The 18,738-nt window shown below is 44.9% G+C and overlaps 1 protein-coding gene across 2 annotated transcripts in view; it reads left to right on the top strand.

The window, feature by feature from the left end:
* slc12a7b (solute carrier family 12 member 7b) overlaps window positions 1-18,738 on the top strand; it is a 67,924-nt gene that overhangs the window by 3,105 nt on the left and 46,081 nt on the right. The window contains exon 1 of one of the 2 annotated variants that reach the window (XM_031584041.2): window positions 9,054-9,373. The exons of the other annotated variant lie outside the window; for it this stretch is intronic. Within the exon in view, the coding sequence (XP_031439901.1) occupies window positions 9,262-9,373 (112 nt within the window). The 5' untranslated portion in view covers window positions 9,054-9,261. Of the gene's footprint in view, window positions 1-9,053; window positions 9,374-18,738 lie in introns of those variants that run through there. 2 annotated transcript variants of the gene reach the window in all.

Raw genomic sequence — 18,738 nt, 5'->3', positions numbered from 1 at the left:
AAAGGATCCCCTAAGTGGAATAAAATTCCGTCATTATTCGTCTTTTCTGCTATTTGGAGGAAGTACTTTGACCACTGAACGAACGAGCTGCTGCTCATGATGATTTGTCCATCAGGAAGTGTGTGTGTCAATCGGAAAAGTACTAGGCGGGTTGGGTTTGAGTCTTCAAAACTTTTCAAAAGTTCCATACTGTTTGGAGCACATAATGGACAAACATGATATCTCATAACATAGCAATTACACCACAACATAAATTTGCATTTAAATCAAATTTAATTACAGCTTTATCCATTTGTTCTTGCGCAAACATATAGCCGTAGTCCACGGACTGAGTCGTGAGCGCACTCTGAGTGAGTTTATGTATATGCACAGTGAGGGAAAATGCTAAAGCCTGTGAAATTGCTGACGTGTGTATGTGAAAAAAAATCAAAATGTGACAGCTGTTCAAAGGAAATAACGAGCATGGATTTACGCCAGTATTTCAGCTCTACTAAAAAGAGCAAAAAGAAAAAACTTCCCACTACGTATGTGTAGGTCACACTCTGCCAGCAGCGGCCCTGAGAAGAACAGAGGAAGAAGAGAACAGTAAGATGAGTAAGATGCATAATAATTTTTATGATGATCATTGCAGTTAAGCTGGTTAAACAAATGTTTAAAAAAAAAAAATGTATTGCCTTCTCGAATATATCTACCTTTCTACATAAAAAAATGTGTGGGTGGGGTGGGGGGGTGCGGTCTACTTTATTGCGAGCAACAATAATCTGAAGAATGCCTGCCCGAAGGCCTATCAGGGATTTCGAAATTTCGAGCCCTGTGTTGATTGTTTTTCTCTTGAGGTCATCCCTAGTATTGACCATAAGACCTACTCAAATGCATTTCCCAGTGGCCCTACCCTGTTTAGTGTTTCCTGTTTAGTCTCTGGACTCTCGTATACAACAAACAGTCAAGGTTAAAGTGTTTTCTGTTTGTGATCAGTGCTAGTGAACAAATAATGACCTGGGAAGTGAATGGTGATCGGTGGTGCTCATAAGCCATCGCAGTTGTTGTGAAATAAGACATCCGTGCAGTGACATCTGACGTTTTCTGTCTGATGTTATCTGAGTGATATAAGTGGAACAGGCGGGGTATCCGTGGCCTTCCTTTGCTTTGGAAAAATGAAAAGCTTGCCATGGCGCAGCATACTGCTCCCCTATCAGACTAATTATCCCAATCTGAGTAGGCCTGTGGTCATTAGAGGTGGATTAGGAGTCTGGAAGAGGGTTACAGGCTCTCCCAGTGGATTGATGAAATATGGTTAAGCTTGCTGTGCCCTTGACATCTCCTGGCATCTCCAACTTAGTATTGCATATGAAAGTATGCTCAGTTCAAATGCATGTTTTTCTCATGCCTTTGCCTTAATGTTATCTTCCATTGAAAAAAAGCCTTGGGTTGTTCACTCTAAGACAGATCTGTGGGGTATTCTAAGTATGTGATAGAAAAGAAGAGCCCTATGGCTTTGTTTTACTGGGAGAATGAAGCCACAGGGCTCTTCTATTAGGAGGTTTACCACTCACTCTGATTTAACCTGCCCAGGTTTTTCACTTAACCACGTACTCGGAATACCCCCTGGTTCAGATCTAGCATGGGTGAGAGTCTGATAGATTCTTATCTTGCTGCTGAATGCTTCATTGTCTGTCTTCTGAAGCCTATGGCAACAGAGAGTCAAATGCCAACTATGTAGAAGTGAGAACGTGAACCTATCGGCTTGGCTGTACAATGAACATAAGGCCTATTTGTCCATTTGCTTCCTTTTTTGTTTCTCATGTTGTTGTTTTGCTGTGTATGGTTTATCCTGGGCTGGCAGTAGTCTTATTGTTCAGGTGCAGTCATATTTATCTGTATGCAGATATTAGACAGTGATGACATGGACATTGTTATTTCTGTACTTTAATAGATGGATAAATATGTCTTTTTTATATATATATATAGATCTTTTTGACCTCCACTACTATCAGCCAGGATGAAATGAATGGTAGATTAGTAAGTTGGCTAATAGGCTGGTTGTTGATCTTGGCAGATGCTTGTTCTTTGGCCAAACGTGGAGCAAAGGCAGAGAGGGAGAGAGGGAGAGAGGGAGAGAGACGGAAAGTGGAGAAGAGCTGAGAGTCTTTATTTGGAGTCGGAGGCCAGTGGAGCATCTCTCCTCTCAACAACATGCTCCAGCTATGTGAGCACAACACTGGCCAATGCTCCAGCTATGTGAGAGTAACACTGGCTAATGTGAGGCCAACTGTGACCTCTGGAGGAACAATCTTATTAGCCTACCTCCACCATGGAGGTTATGTTTTCGGTGCTGTTTGTTTGTCAGCAAGATAAGGCAAAAATGACCGGCTCGGTTTCCACGAGACTCGGTGGAGGGGAGTAGCGTGGTCCAAGGAAGAACCCCTCACATTTTAGAGTAGATCTGAATCACGGGGCGCATCCAGAAATGATTTTTCACTTTCATTAACATTGCAAGATGGAGCATTTGGCCCTGACAGAGGTCTGTGCTCTCCGAGTGCCCTTCTAGTTTGGGTGTGGATTCCTTTCAGTTTAAGGCCCTACACTGAGGCAAGCCAAGGATAGAATAGGAAAGAAAAGGATTACTTCCGGGACTCAGCAGCACATCTTAGCTCAGGCATAAAATCCATGGCAGTAACCTTGGACAGGTGTGTTGTGTGTCTCTAATGTCTTGTCTAGACATAATGTCTTGTCTTGTCTATTGATTTGGCCTCGTCAGTCAACACAGACAGGAGGAACAATAGTTACACTGTGTATGACGCGTGCAATACGAACCATGCTATGGTTGTCATGGGATTTTCAGTTGAGTCATTTACTTTCATTCTTGATGTTTTGTCCACGAGTCTGTTCTTTTTTGCAAACTTGGTTCCTGTTTTCTCTCTCTCTCTCTCTCTGTTTGGCTTTCATAATAAGGCGTTGGGTCCTTGACTTGTTTATGCATGGCTCCTCCATGTTGTTAACCTTTCGAAAAGGCTTTTGTGTGTTTTTCCACCACACTCCTAATCACGGAGTGACTCATCCTGCCCAGTGTATCCTCCTGAGACCACGACTCCACGGCTCCACGCAGACGTGTGGATCAGTAGCCCTCCTGAGAGAGGGGTGTCCCTGGGCAGAGCCTGGGCCTGCCTCACAGCATGGAGACAAATTGAGTTATGGATATCTCTCTGCCCTCGTGTGTGCAATCTATGAGCTTGTAGCATTCTTTGGAGACTCTGCCTCTCTACCTCTACACACACACACACACACACACACACACACACACACACACACAAGCACGCAATTACACACACACACGCACACTCTCTCTCTCTCACACACACACTGTCCTGTTGCCTAAATGATGAGTCAGTACAGTTAGTACCACACTGTGTATTCTCCTTTTCAGTGCCTCTATAGCAAAGCTAATGAGATCTTCGTTGTGCGTTTAAGGCCAGCCTATACACCAGCTCCATGGACACTGAGCCTGCTGAAGCTCATCGACTAATTTTCACTCAGGAAACAGGATCCATAAAGTGCTCGCATGGCTCAGTGCCCTGGATAATGCAGTCCTATATGAACTCCACCAGTGCCCTGATAGGCCGAGCTGATTTAGCGTTAGCATGGCGAATGGTTTCAGGAGCTGGTGAGATCATGGTACCCCTCAGGGAAACCTCTCCCAGTTTACTAATGGAGAGAGAGAAAGGCTCACAGTCACAGGGAAACCTCTCCCAGTTTACTGACGGAGACAGAGAGAGGCTCGCACAGTCAGCCTTTTCATCTAAATGAATTAAGCCTCTGGCACAAGCAGGTGGGTATTTTAGCCTTGCAATTTAATTGTTTACACCCAAATGCATGCACAAAAATCAGGACACACAGACACACAGACACACAGACACACAGACACACAGACACACAGACACACAGACACACAGACACACAGACACACAGACACACAGACACACAGACACACAGACACAAACAAACAAACAAACAAACAAACAAACACATACACACACACCCACCCCACCCTGGTCCCTGTTTCAGGAAGCCTCTCCCAGCCTCAGGACAGAATGTGTGGCAGTGCTCCGCTCATCCCCAGCCTGTCACTCAGTCAGTGCGGAATTCTCCAGTTGTGAGCCGCATTCTGTTGCAGAAGAGAAAAAGGCGTCACCTGATCTGCTCGTGCAACCCACACAGATGAGCGCCCAAACGACTTGGGCGCAGCACAGGGTCGCCACGGTGATATCTGAGCCCTGCGGCATCTGCTTAAAAACGCATCAGCGCCCCTCGTCATCGCCCGCGCGAAAAGAGGATCTCTGCCCTGGTGTTACAGATCCCCCTGAACCCTGACTGCCCAGAATAGTGGAGTTCAGCATGTATAGCAGCGTTAGCGCGTAGCAGAAGATGTTGTGGAGACACATGTCTGTCTGACCCTTGTAACCAGTTTTAACAAGTTGTAGGTTATTTTTTTGTTTTTTTTTCTTCCCCTGATGGTCTTCCATCCAACCACTCTCTGGTCTATTTAGGGAACAGAAAACCTCAACAGAAAATTGTACAAAACAGCTATTCAGAATTGTTGCAAAGTGGTCTTGCCTCAGAGTGGATTGCCCCAGATTTTGTTGCATGCAACGGCCATTTAAATGCAGTGTTGTTAGCTCTTATTCAAGCAGGAAAGGTGGAATTTTCCACCTGTAAAATGCCATGGAAATGTAACAATGTGACGAAGGAAGTGTTGTGCATTGGAAACATGGGTGCGTAATGGAGAAAGGACCCTGCCAGACTTATGCAACTGGAATATCAGTTGAATGTTTTCAAGCTTATTTTAATTATATAATGTTTCTTTTTATGTATGTGAATATTTGAATACACAATCAAAAATGCCATTATGAAACTGTAACCTACAGGTCTAAAGTGGTCTTTTGGTCATACATGTATTGTACTCAGATAATGATTATATTATGATTTAATGATATAATGACTTCTGAGGGTTGTGTCATAATCTTTTTTAGGGGTCCTCCACAGAAAATCATCACATGTTTACTACTTTTAGAAAATGCTGTTCCCAAAATGGCCTGAGGGAGGCAGCAGGGTGATGCTTTTTGAATGTGAAGCTTTTCTTGTGCTGAAGGCTGTTGGCCGTTTGTTTGTATACATCTGAAAGTAAACAAGCTGTATAGTGATACAGACTTCATTGAAGTGCATCTTAGGCTAAATACAGTCATGATTATAGGTAATTCATACTGGAGTAAAATAGTAGAAGTGGAACAGTGGTACTCTCCTAGGTTGAAATGTAATCAAGGGGACAGGGCGTAACCGAGTTATCATCCATTAGATGAAACTGAATTCTGTGGAGCCGTGGTGGAGCTGTGATGGGCCGTTGAACAGAGTCTTCAGATGTGATGTCCAGCTCTGTCTTGGCCCTTTGTGGCCCCTCCACTCAAAGATGGAGAGGCCAGATATGTTGTTGATATGCCCATCAGATCCTTTATGAAAACTCTTAATTCCTTCACCATCAGCAGTCTCAACTGGCCTTCATCATCGTTAGTTGTCAGCAGTCATTGTTAGGTCAACCCATATGGCCATTAGCCTAATCATTCTCTCTCTCTCTCTCTCACTCACTCATGGTCTCAACCCCTCCCTCCTCTCTATTGTCTTGGGTTAATGGTCTTCCCTCTGTCTGCCTAAATTAATTATTAACCTAAGCTATTATGTAATTATGTATGACATTTGGGGATGTGTTTGGGGATTGGAGGCGCTGAAGATTAGATCACAAAGACTTAGTTTTTATTTCAGAGCTTTTTAACCCTGCAGATTCTTTGTCAGCTTTGTGCTTGAGGATCACTGACCTTTGCAGTCATCACCAAATGGATTCAGGGTTACAAGGCAGCCCAAGGTCAACCTGCAATTTTTGAAATCATATATGTTGTAAGACATTTTTTGAATCCAGGGGTCATGGTGCAGTGACCTTTGTTTACTTTCACTCCTACATTCGCCTACATTTCCCAGTCTTAAACTGTTTGCTGTGTAAACACCGGCTGGCTGTTTGAAATACTTAAGGCAGGGACAACAATCCCCCACCCGCCTCTGGCAACAAAGACCAAACGTCCACAAACTAATCAGTGCTCTCAAAGTGTCACAACACAACAGTGGATATGTGTGTGTCTTTATTCACTTGTTTGTGCACAGAGCTTTTGATCCGGCACCTGTGTCCGTATACATAGGACTCATGCTTTTTTCCTCCCTTTGTCCCTTTCAGCAGATGAGTTAACGCAGCTATTCATTCAGAAGACTGGTGGCAGGTGAAAGGATGTGCTAGACTAGTTAGCCTAGCGCTGATAAGCTGCACCTCAAAGTGAGAGGCAGAGTCCTGCCCCTGGATAACAGGATGCATTAGAAATCCTATCTCCTGTCTGACGGACGTCTCCTGATAGCACTCTGGCTATTCTGGGAGCGCCATTGTGGGACCGCAGTGTCCGGAATAGGGAAAATAGATTCTCCACAAAGAGATTGGTTTCAAAAGGCTTCAGTGTTTTCTTAGACTTGAAATGAAATGAGACAGAAAGTTATCCTCTTGGACAGACACAGAGAGGACAACCAGGACAGTTTAATGTGGCCTGTCTGTCTTGTAGAATGGCACAGAGTTGTGGCTGTAATGCTCTTCTCTTCACTCGCATTGTGCTGTCTCCGTATCTGTGGCGTCTCTCTGGAAAAGTCTCTTCTCAGTATGAATCCGTGTCTGTCTGGTCTGAAATTCCTCCAGGTTTATCTGCGTCAACACAAGTCTCCATCTCTCATTCCTTCCCTGTCCTTCGGTTTGGTGCTCTGGTGGTGTGTGATCCCTAAGCTTTTCAGGCTTTTCAGCCGGTCTGGTTGAGATGATGCCAAAACTACCAGAGATGAGGAAGGCACACAATGGGCTAAACTTTCTGACGCACGTATACAGCTTTTGTCTCGGCAGGTTATTCATTGTGGAGTAGATGTGGCACAGACCTGATTCAGATACAGGGCGGGACCAACCACATAGTGTTCATACTGAAAAGACAGTTAAATGAATCTAGAAAGATTTAAGTTGTCTATGGTGTTTAGAATTATAAGAAATATCCCAGAGAAGTTTGGGCTGTCTGTCCTCTGTGAAAAACTGACATTGTTTGTTTGACTCCAAGAAAAACCTCCAAGGTTTGGTGGCGTAGTGGGATAATTCCCATCGATCTATAAGATCCAGCCCTCGTGTAAAGCCAAGCCATGATGATCATTCTATATATCTCCTGTAACCATGCATATCTCTCCAAGAAGCTTTTCCCAGGAAGGGATTATCATCTTCATGGAGGTTCGTCCTCGCTGAAATCTCAATTAAAATCCCAGCCCTCATTCCCAGAACATACAAACCAAAGGAGGCCTTGTGGTTAGCTAACCTTAAACACGAGGTCAGAGTCATTATGTTTTCTCTGCATGCAAACATTGAACATATTCTCTTAGTTCTGCAACATTCAACCTTTAGGAAACCTGTGTGTGTGCGTGTGTGCGTGTGTGTGTGTGTGTGTGTGTGTGTGTGTGTGTGTGTGTGTGTGTGTGTGTGTGTGTGTGTGTGTGTACATGTATTTGTATATTTGTGAGGCTGTGGCTTCCAGGTTATCAATAACTCCCTTTGCTTTGTGGAAATATGAATTTTGATTGGTCAGTCAAGCTCCTGCTTCTGTCTGAGTAACTGACACTGAACTATGCATTTTACTGATGAAATCTCCCATTAATATTAGTATTCACACCAGTATCTCAGGAACTAGTGGCCTGTTACATGACTAGCTGTACATAGAAGCTGATAAGTTAGCATTACTTATTTGATAGTATGAAGTGTAAACTATGCATGTAGCAGGTTAGCTGTCTGGAGATAACATAATAACCCTTCCAAGATTAGTTAAAACACTAAAAGCCAGTTAAAAGTGTAACATTTGTAAGCCTAAATGTAAATTAGTCAGAAGTGTACCAAGGTAGCCATTTATATACAAAATGGGAAAAAAATATATATCTAATTTACAATCATACACTAAATCCAGATATTTGCCAATGGCATTGCTCAGTGATACACTGATCACTGGATTAGAATAGACTAGATGACCTCGGGTTGAGCCAAATATTTAGCCTTGCCCTGTGCAGCATCACGGTGCAACAGAAAGACACACAAAGAAGTAACAACCACCAGAGGTCAATTCCTGCCCAGATTAGATTATCAGAGACATACTATCTCTGCTTTCACTGAAATCTGACCTCTTCGGTCCTCAAGTATTGCATTTTTAGCTGCCGTAGAAAGCTCAGGTTTAAGGAGCTTAACGCCAACAATATTGTGATTGTGTTTTATTCTCTGCTTTGATGCAATAAGATACATCCCTTCTCAAGTTTACTCCTAGCCACGCCCTGCCTTTGTTATGATTTTAGCGCAGTGAAGAGTTTGGTCTTTTGATGGTCTGTTACGTAACGCTGAAATGTTAGGTATGTGAGTTCTGCAGTCTGCTTTTGTTTGTCTGTGACAGTTTGTACGTGTCTCTTCTTCGCTGGTCTGTACGTTTAGCTCAGCAGTCCCAGTCGTCCTGCAGTGTTGGCGGGTCAGTGTTGTTGTAGTTCGGAGTCTGGGTGTGTCTTTCTTTGTAAGTGTTTTCTTGCTACACTTTCTGAGTACCCCAGTTTATTCCCACTAAAGGCATGGTCCCGTCAGTAAACGGAGTCACTCAAGATAATCAATCCTGCAGTTTCTCCATGCTGACAGGACGTGTGTGTCTGTGTCAAGAGCAGCCTGCTTTAGCTCCAGTCTCCAGCTGGGGCCATCGCTGATAGCAGGAGTAGGAGGCGTCTTGCCAACATGTGTGTGTGTGTGTGTGTGTGTGTGTGTGTGTGTGTGTTTATAGGGAGGCCGGTCCACAGGGCGGGGCCCTACACACTCCTTATTAGGACAGGGGCTGGTCACATGAGGCCCATGGTCTCTGAGAGACAGGGGCGAAACAGAGAACTTCGCAGAGCTGACAGAGTGGGAGTGTGTTTGTGTGTGTATGTGTGTGTGTGTGTGTGTAAGGGAGAGGGGGAGAGAGAGAGAGAGAGAGAGCACCAACCTAACCAAACAAGAAGCGCAGGCAGGCAGGGAGAGATAAGGGTTTTTGCAGCGGGGAGCAGTGGGGAAGTCACGCTCAGGCTCAGGCTCAGGCTCAGGCTCACTCACACTCCCTCACACCCAGAGCCAGGCGCAGCCTAAGGGGTATGAAAATGCCCACCAACTTCACTGTGGTCCCGGTGGAGGATGGCGGGAAGTCGTCCCGTGATGGCGTTGACGACAACAACGTGCTGCGGGAGGAGGACGAGGACGGCCCAGGTGAGATCCGCTTTTCAGGAACGCCAGGAATGGCTCCCACGCGCTGCAGCTGAGAGGAGCAGGAGCAGCAGCAGGAGCAGGAGCAGGGAGAGGCGGACGCTGCTCGCTGCTCGCTGCCTGCGTTTGTTTTTCTTTTTCTTTCCGCTTCTATCTGACAGCAAGCAAGGGTCACGCCTTTCAGTGTGTTTTTACACACTTGTGCGAAGGAAGGAAGGGGCCATGAGAGAGCGTGTACGTTTGGTTTCTTTTTCTCTTTCTTTCTCGCTTTCTTTCTCTGTCTTTCTTTCTCTTCTTCCTCTCTGTCTCTGTTTATCTCCTGATGAATGATTGTGGTTTTCCAGCAGTTTTCCCCACCAGTTTTATCACATTATCTCCTTCCTCCTCATTCTGGACTTACGTCCGCTAAACTTCAGTGACTAAAGTGCCACTAACGTGAGCAGAGCCCTTTAGATGGACGGGCTAATTAGTACACATTCTTCGGTGTTGTTCCGCCACCTCATCTTGCCATAAGGCTGCCATAGGCCTGTGAAGACCAGTCATGTCCCTGCCAAATCAATTGGAACCTATTCGGTATGCGGTAATTGGCAGAGGTCGTTGAGTTTAGCTTATACCTAGCTTTATTTGCAGCCCCAATGCCAAGCGCTAACTAACTCCTGTGGAACACAGCTGCCAAAAATTTGTCGTGTTTACGTTTTTTTCCCCCTCCGCCTCATGAGCCACCAGCCAATCGGCTGTCTTCCTCTAATTGCTACCATGCCGTGCAATTAAGGCAGAGGTTTTTATGGAGTCCTTGAGCGTTGTGTTATGTAAGTTTGCCCGACTGGCAGAGGTTCACGCAATTTGTGGTGGGATTGTTTTTTTCACCCCTTCTCTCTCTTGCTCTCTCTCCCTTTCTGTCTCTCCCACCCTCTCTGTCTTTCTCTCTCTCTCTCTCTCTCTCTTTCTCTCTCTTTCTTCCTTCCTCCCTCTCTCTCTCCGCCTGTGTCTCTCCATGGATGGAGTCAGGTGCTGGTTGGAGATATTGATCGTCCCCTTCCTGTTGGCTCACAGAGGGGTGTTGATATCCTCGCATCTACTTGTTGGTCAGGCTCACAACGTGCGCAGCCCTCCATTGTCCTTGCCGCCTTCCAGATCTTTCTTTGTGGTCGAGTGGCAGCTCTCTGGAGTCTGCCGTGGTTCATAACGTTCAGTGGAATCACAAGGATGCAGATGATTTCACTTGAGGAAGGGTTAACATGCAAATGAACGGTCAAATATAACACATGTATCTAAGGCCCTCCTGAAAAGCTCACAGTGGTGCAGTAAATTACAGTAAATACTGTAGAAACATTAGTGTATTAAAGGTCCAGTCTGCGACTCTGGCAAACGCAATCAAATTACAGCCCTCCCTTTCATGCGCCTTGTTTCCCATTTTTTTTTGAGCGCACAAACATACCGGATAGCTAGAGGACCCTGATGGGTATTTCGCTGAATTTGATAAAACATATCAATTTAGAATCTTGCAGTGCACCTTTTGAACCTCTTTTAGCTATAGATACATTCACCGGTGAAAGGCGTGTCTGATAAACAGTATCTGTGCGACTCTGCAGAGACTGGGAAGGATTTTCTGACTCCTCTCTCTGTGCCTGATTACGGATGCAGTCGGACCGGAGCATAGAACCTCACATCTGGGTCAAATTACGGCTGAGCTACGAGAGCACACGAGGGAAGAAACAGCAAGCAAGAAGTTGAATAACAGGGTAGCCATGAGCCAGTTGAGTGGCAGTGTGCACTTTAGCATCCCACGCAGAGCTTTTTATAAGGCCAGGTCACCACGTCGGCCGGCCAAACTAAACAGCATGGCTATTTGCTCTTGTTTGGACCTATCTTGGGAGCTGTTATAAACACTGGATTTTAAACTGTTGACATAAGATAAAAGGTACCTTGAACCTTTTGCATGGTTTGCTTAGGCATTCAATTTTTTGATAAATGGATTTGGAAACTCACAGTAGCTTATTCTACTATGGTGTTTGTTCGATGGAGATATGATTATAAGTGCACACAGTCATGAATAAGGAGGGAACTAAAGCCTGTGGCTGAGCTTTGGTTAACAGAAAGTTGGTGGCGGTGGCGTTGTGCCATTTTCTCCACCAGTCTGGTCGTGTAAATCATGCGTTGGTTGATCTGTAGTTGGGGCTACTACAAGTGGAAAAAAGAAAATGGTTGATTTACAGCTGAATCTCATTTTGACAAAGGACAATATAAGATAATTATGAGTTATTTGGATGTCATTTTGATAGATTGAGATAATGGCTCATGTAAATGGGGTATCTTGAGTGTTGTAAAATGGTGTCCGTCATTCTTTGCCTGTCTTTCCCTGGAAAAGTGAGTCAGTTTAGCCAAATCCAGACATTTTTTCAACTGATAACCACAGTGTCCTAAGACACAGCTGGTCAGTGGTTCATGACCTTGCTTTTATTCTGTGATTTCTCATCTCACACAGTGTACTCCTAGAACTGTTTTTCACACACACTGTTGATCAGACATTAAATGGTAAATGGACTGCATTTATAGAGCGCTTTTCAACTCATAGAGCACTCAAAGCACTTTACAGATGAATGCCTCAGAGGCTACTATGTAAGGTGCCAGCCTGCACGTCGGGAGCGGCTAGGGGTTCAGTGTCTTGCTCAAGGACACTTCAACACTTGGTGAGGAGGCGTCGGAATCGAACTAGCAACCTTCCGATTGCTGAACGACTCCTCTACCTCCTGTACCACTATCGAATAAAACATTATGTTTTATGTAACATTGGCAAGCAATGCACATCTCATGCTGTAATATATAGGTTTGCAGATGCTCTGTGTCCCTTTATATTTACAAACCGTATTTCCTGTTTTCCTGTAGCCCTACTGGTGGAACAAGCTGCTAACAGCGACAGTGGCCATGCCACACATACTGATGCCATAGCATACCACATATTATTATGGGAGTTGCTTCAGATGAAGGAAAAATGTAAATGTTCGTCGCCTCACTAAGATGCCTGCTTGGAGCAGCCAAACTGACTTTTGTGTCTGATAGCGTGTGATGTCCTCATACCCTGTCTCCCTCCTGAGAGGGCTGTGAGTTCCTCATCTCAGCTTAATTGATTTCGGTGGTTTTTAAACAGAGCCCCGAAAGCGCAGTGTTAAAGTTTGCTGCTGCGAGACCAACTGTGTCCCTCTTCTTCGATCTGATTTGTTCTCATTTCCTGTGTGCGTGTGCGTGTGCGTGTGCGTGTGCGTGTGCGTGTGAGTGTGAGTGTGCGTGTGCGTGTGAGTGTGAGTGTGCGTGTGCGTGTGAGTGTGAGTGTGAGTGTGCGTGTGAGAGAGAGTGTGAGTGTGAGTGTCGCTATAAGTGTGCTGTTTATCCAGTCCTGCCACTACTTATAAAAGGCTTTTTAAGTATGACAGGAATGCGAGAGAGGACTGCTTTGGCCTTGCGTGAGCAGTGAAGATGTTTAGCTCCGGCTCATGGCCGCAAACCCCACTGCCAGTACACAGCTCCTCTGTCTGTGCGCCCAGATGGAGGTCCCCACCAGACAGCCAGTCTCCCAGCATCTGCGTGTCTCTGTCTTTGTGACTGAGATGACTGTGTGTGCTGATACAAAAGGCCGCCATTCATTGAGGAGAGCCTGGAGCCCAGACAGACACCCTGTGTCGTCCTGCGTTCATCTCTGTCCCCGAAGTTGGGCCATGTTCATCTGATTCATCACACTACGCAGTCAGTCCGTCCGTCTGTCTCGCACGCAACTTTAATTTGGTAAATTCCCTTGTGTTTGTTTCTCTGCTGTTGTTTGCGCTTCTCTTCTCTTCTCTTCTCTTCTCTTCTCTTCTCTACCCTCCTCTTTTTTTTCTTTAATTCCTTTTCTGTTCTTTTCTTTTCCTCTTCTCCTGCCCTCCCTTCCCTTCTCTTCTCTTCTCTCCCCTCTCTTCATTTATCTGTTAATTCCATGTGGGAGTGATTTGACTGCTAACAATGGGTAAGTGGGGTGAGGATGCAGAGAACATATTGAGAGACCCTGTTTGTGTGTGTGTGTGTGTGTGTGGGTGTGTTTGTTGTGTGTGTGTGCACGAGCCAGTGTGTTCTGTAAGCACACATGGTTCCCAAGCCTTCAGCAGCGACCACAGTGTGATAAGAAGGAGAACAGGATTGTGTAACCCACCCAGCAGCAGTGAGTGTGCTACCTAGCTCCAGGCCGAGGGGGAGGGTATGTGTGTGTCTGTGTGTGTGCGTGTGTGTGTGTGTGTGTGAGTGTGTGTGTGTGTGTGTGTGTGTGTGTGTGTGTGTGTGTGTGTGTGTGTGTGTACGTGCACGCAGTGTGTGTGTGCGTTTTTACGAGGTGTGGTCTGTTCTGAATTTGTGGAAATGGACAGGGAACAGTTTGTGTGGAGGAAGAAGAGAGACACACGTTTAGTCCACTTCTTCCAGACTCTTGCGTTCTGTATTCTCAGACTAGCTGAAGATGATCGCCATGGATCGTTGTCTGATGCCACTTACATATACACACACACACACACACACAAAAGACCTAAAGACCCTTTCTTCAAGTATTTCCCAATGCTTTCCATATGAGGTGATGCATTGGTGGCCTGGTGGGTGAAGGGTTGGGTTGGGGAGGTGACAGCGGGTGGTGGGGAGATGAGAGTGACCCTGGCAGACCCTGTACCCACCTTTTAAACGTACTCAAGACGGCGGAGTCTGCCATAGACTAGCACAGTCTAGCACACACACACACACACACACACACACACACACACACACACACACACACACATATGGGCTCACACATATGGGCTCACACATACCCATATACACACCAGACACTAAGAACCAGGTCAGGACACTGCGCACACACACACACACACACACACACACACACACACACACACACACACACACACACACACACACACGCACTTTTTTTCCATTTTGAATGGGTTGTTTGTTACCATTGCATGATTCATATTGTTGCCCTCTGAATCAGTGTATCCAACCAAATCAGTTAACCAGTTCATCTCTAGTAGACTGTGTGTAACTCTGGGGTTATGGGTGTTGTAGTAGACTGTGTGTAACTCTGGTGTTGTAGAATACTGTGTGTAACTCTGGGGTTATAGGTGTTGTAGTAGACTGTGTGTAACTCTGGTGTTGTAGAATACTGTGTGTAACTCTGGGGTTATAGGTGTTATATACTGTGTGTAACTCTGGGGTTATAGGTGTTATATACTGTGTGTAACTCTGGGGTTATAGGTGTTGTAGTATACTGTGTGTAACTCTGGGGTTATAGGTGTTATATACTGTGTGTAACTCTGGGGTTATAGGTGTTGTAGTAGACTGTGTGTAACTCTGGGGTTGTAGTAGACTGTGTGTAACTCTTGTGCTGTTTGGGGTGGAGTAGTAAGGGTGCAGAGAAGGGTGGTGGAGAGACTTCCTCTTTCCTTTTTCTCTTCTCTTTGTGTTTTTCTCTCTTTGCCTCGCACTCTTCCTCTCTCACATATATGTTTGGTCTTTCTCTTTTTCTTTCTTTCACACACTGTCCCTCTTTCACTCTCACTCTCTCACACACACAGACACACACACACACACACACACACACACACACACACACACACACACACACACACACACACACACACACATACATACACATACACATACACATACACTTTCAGTATTTCTTTCTCATTCGGTTTCTGTCTTCCTTTTCCGGTACCACCAGTCCCCACACACACACATACTCACACACACAGACATTCTCACGCAAATGTACACACACACACACGCATACACACACACACAGACATTCTCTCACAGACACACACACACACACACACACACACACACACACACACACACACACACACACACACACACACACACACACACACACACACACACACATCCACCTCTTGCTTCCTGTTTCCTGGCCAGTATGCACACCCTCTGATCTCACTCTGGGTCACCCACCATGTGCTTGAACTGATAAGACCCAGTGTGTGTGTGTGTGTGTGTGTGTGTGTGTGTGTGTGTGTGTGTGTGTGTGTGTGTGTGTGGGTGTGTGTGTGTGTGTGTGTGTGTGGGTGGGTGTGTTTGTGTGTGTATATTCTCCCTCCCTCTTTGTGCATCACAGACATGGCTCATCATAGACATATATACATCTATATATGTCTATGTGGCTCATCTTCTCGTGGCTCTCCTCCTGAGAGGAAGCAGATCTTCCACCCTGTGCTGTAGACATGTGAATGTTATGGGTCCCCCTGTTGGACTGGAGGCCTACATGCAGGACTCTGAGGAGAAAATAAGCTTATGTTTCCTAAGCTTAATGTGGCCTTAACTGTCAGAGGACAGCTGTCACTTTTAACATGGCTGGCTCTGTCCATTTCACCGTTTATGAAACTGACATGTAATGGACAATTCAATTCATATGCCCATTAAATATCACTTGTTTATTATATATCCTAGGCTAGCTATGAAATTAATTAGGCTGCATCTGTGAAATATTAAAGATTACATCTGTTAAAAGATTTGTCTGCTTTATCTCAAAGACATCGCATCAAGTCGAGGTTCTGTTAAGTTGAGGTTCTGCCCTAGGTTTCTTCCTGTTAAAAGGGAGTTTTTCCCTGCCACTGTTGCCATTGTGTTTGCCCCAGGGGTGTTCAGGCAATTTTATTGTTTCGGCGCTATTTTAACTAAAAATTTAATTAATTTAATTGAAAGTCATACATAACCATAGAATACATAGCAGTATCTGGGGGTTATGGATGTGTAAATTGAATCTGGTTATGGATGTGTAAAGTGAATCTGGTTATGGATGTGTAAAGTGAATCTGTCCTACTAGCCTAGATAGCTAGCGATGCGTGTTTTCATATTATGAGGGATCACAACAGCTTGGTGGTGTGAGGTGTTATTAATGCTGTAATTAGGCTGAAAGAGTGTGCCTGCTCTTTCCAGTTGATTGTGTACAGATGGCTGCTGCGTTGTTGTGCTCCTTCACTCACCTCATTCTAGTTAATGAGGGCTAACAGCTTGGAGTTAGTCAGGAAGTGGTGCTATAAAACTCTCTCTCTCTCTCTCTCTTTCTCTCTATCTGTCTCTCTTTCTCAGCTGAATGTATCACTTATGCCAGGGACTGTTATAAACCTCTCTTTCTCTCCCTCTCTCTTTCTCTCTCACTTTCTCTCTCTCTCTCTCTCTCTCTCTCTCTCTCTGTCTCTCTTTCTCTCAGTTGAATGTATCAGTTATGACAGGAACTGTTATAAGCCTCTCTCAGTTAATGTCTGTCATCTCATGTCTTTTCTCTCTTTTCCCTGCCTTGTCATTTTTCTGTCCCCGTGGTGTTTATCTTTCTTTTTCTTTCTTTTCTTTTTATTCCTTTTTTTCTCTCTTTATTTCCTGACTTGCTCTTTCATCCTCTGCCACACATGTTGCCTCAGTCTAAGCCTGTCATCAGCACACATCTGGAGGAGAAAAGGGACCCCCCTACACACACACACACACACACACACACACACACACACATGCATACATTATCTCTCCCTCCCTCTCTCTCTCTATCTCTCTTCCTCTCTCTCTCTCTCTCCCTCTCTCTCTCTCTCTCTCCCTCTATCTCTCTCTCATTTTCTTATTTCTTTCCTCCTCTCTGCGTGTCCCAGTGTGAAAACATGGCTTTCTCTGCAGCTCCTCTCTGCAGCTTCAGCATGGCAAGGACCTCAGCAGGTTCAGAGAGTTCAGGCGCCTGGCCTTCCATTATTGCCACACAGCATAGCATAGCAGCAGAGCGGAGGTAGAGTTACCACAGTCCGGAGAAAACTAGAGCTCTTTGTTTTATGAGACAAACCAGCAAGCAATACTTGGACATATTTGTCCTGCGTAACAAGGCTCATAAATGACCTCAATGAATTACTAGGTGTGACAGGCTCTCTCTTATCCTGTTCCCTATTTCATATTCACACTGTCCTTATATAGCGACCCAGTACTCAATGTTGTACATAGTTATGTGTAACATGTTACATGTGTGCTATAGATGTGACATGGAAACACCTGCTCTTTAAAGATCTTATACTCTCACTACTGACACCATTTTAAACTGTATTCTCATGCCCGTCAGCCAACAGGCCTTCCTGTACTTCATGGGGTGTCTGCGTTGTTTCTTTGGGAGTGTTTTCCTCTTTTCCTTGAAAGCAGCACCTTGCCACCAGCTGTTAAACTCCCCCCCCCGATTCCTGTGTCTCTATTCTCTATTCTTCAGCAGCAAAGACAGAAGGAAGAGAAGACTTTCTGAGAAAGAAAAGACAGACATTCCCTTATTGCAAATGCACTCATATATATTTAAGAGCCGTTTTGTGTTTTATTGTATTGAGAGTAATGTAGTATCAGTATTAATTCAGTCATATTTAGCTCACTCTGAGACCAGGTCTGTCTTCTACTGAGTCAGGGTCTTGGGTTGAGCGCTAACTCCCTCCTCTCTGTCTGGTTGCTAGTGCTGTTTTTATTAGAATGAGTGTTAAGCTGATTCATTAGTGCCGTTGCATCAGGAGGAAATTGCTTCCTCTTCTTTATGAGTCTGGCAAGGAGGGAGGGGAAGGAGGGAGGGAGGGAGGGAGGCAACCCAGCGCCTACAGGGGCCAGGTTCACAAGAACCAGAATGGGAACAGGAGCGCACCTGTAGCCCTGCGGAGATGAATAAGAGAATTGATCATTAAAGACAGTCAACAGCAAGCTGATCTGGGCGGAGGAGACAGGCACAGTGTTCTGTTATTGAGCACCGACTACGTTTATTTATCTGTTTCTTGCTACACCCGTTTTGTTTTGCAGTTGGTCCGCTCTGTATGCTTTGGGTTTTAAATCACTACAGCTGGTGTCAATTAGGAGGGCGGGAGCAGAGTTTTTTTCCATGCCTGTACTGTATCACAGTGCCCCCCTTTGGAGGAATTTGGTACTGTTTTCATTTGTTCCATCCTTCCTTTTCACTTTAGACTTGCCAAGTGCCTTTTTCTTCTTTCTTTCTTTTTTTTATTTATTGACCTCATGACAATGGACCTTTTCTGATAGAGCATCATTTAAAAAATGTGTCTGCCTGTGTTTTGTAAAACAGAGGGAGGGCTAAGAATCACGCTAGTCATCATGGTATCATAATTGTGGAAGTTCTGTAAGAGTCAGATGTAATGAGCAGAAAAAATATTCCACTGACTGGACATTGTTTTCTTGGAAGTCAGATTATATATATATAATACCGTATATTTGGGGCTGAATCATATCTTTAAGCAAGATCAGCAGGCCACAGTTTATCATACCACTAATAATTACAACATTATTCCCAACTGACTTTTATTGAGTTACCTTAACAGTTA

This window comes from Clupea harengus, chromosome 17 (genome assembly GCF_900700415.2).
Source record: "Clupea harengus chromosome 17, Ch_v2.0.2, whole genome shotgun sequence".
In the NCBI taxonomy this organism is placed as follows: domain Eukaryota; kingdom Metazoa; phylum Chordata; class Actinopteri; order Clupeiformes; family Clupeidae; genus Clupea; species Clupea harengus.
The sequence above is the reverse complement of the archived record's forward strand: the minus strand, read 5'-3'. Positions and strand labels throughout refer to the sequence as shown.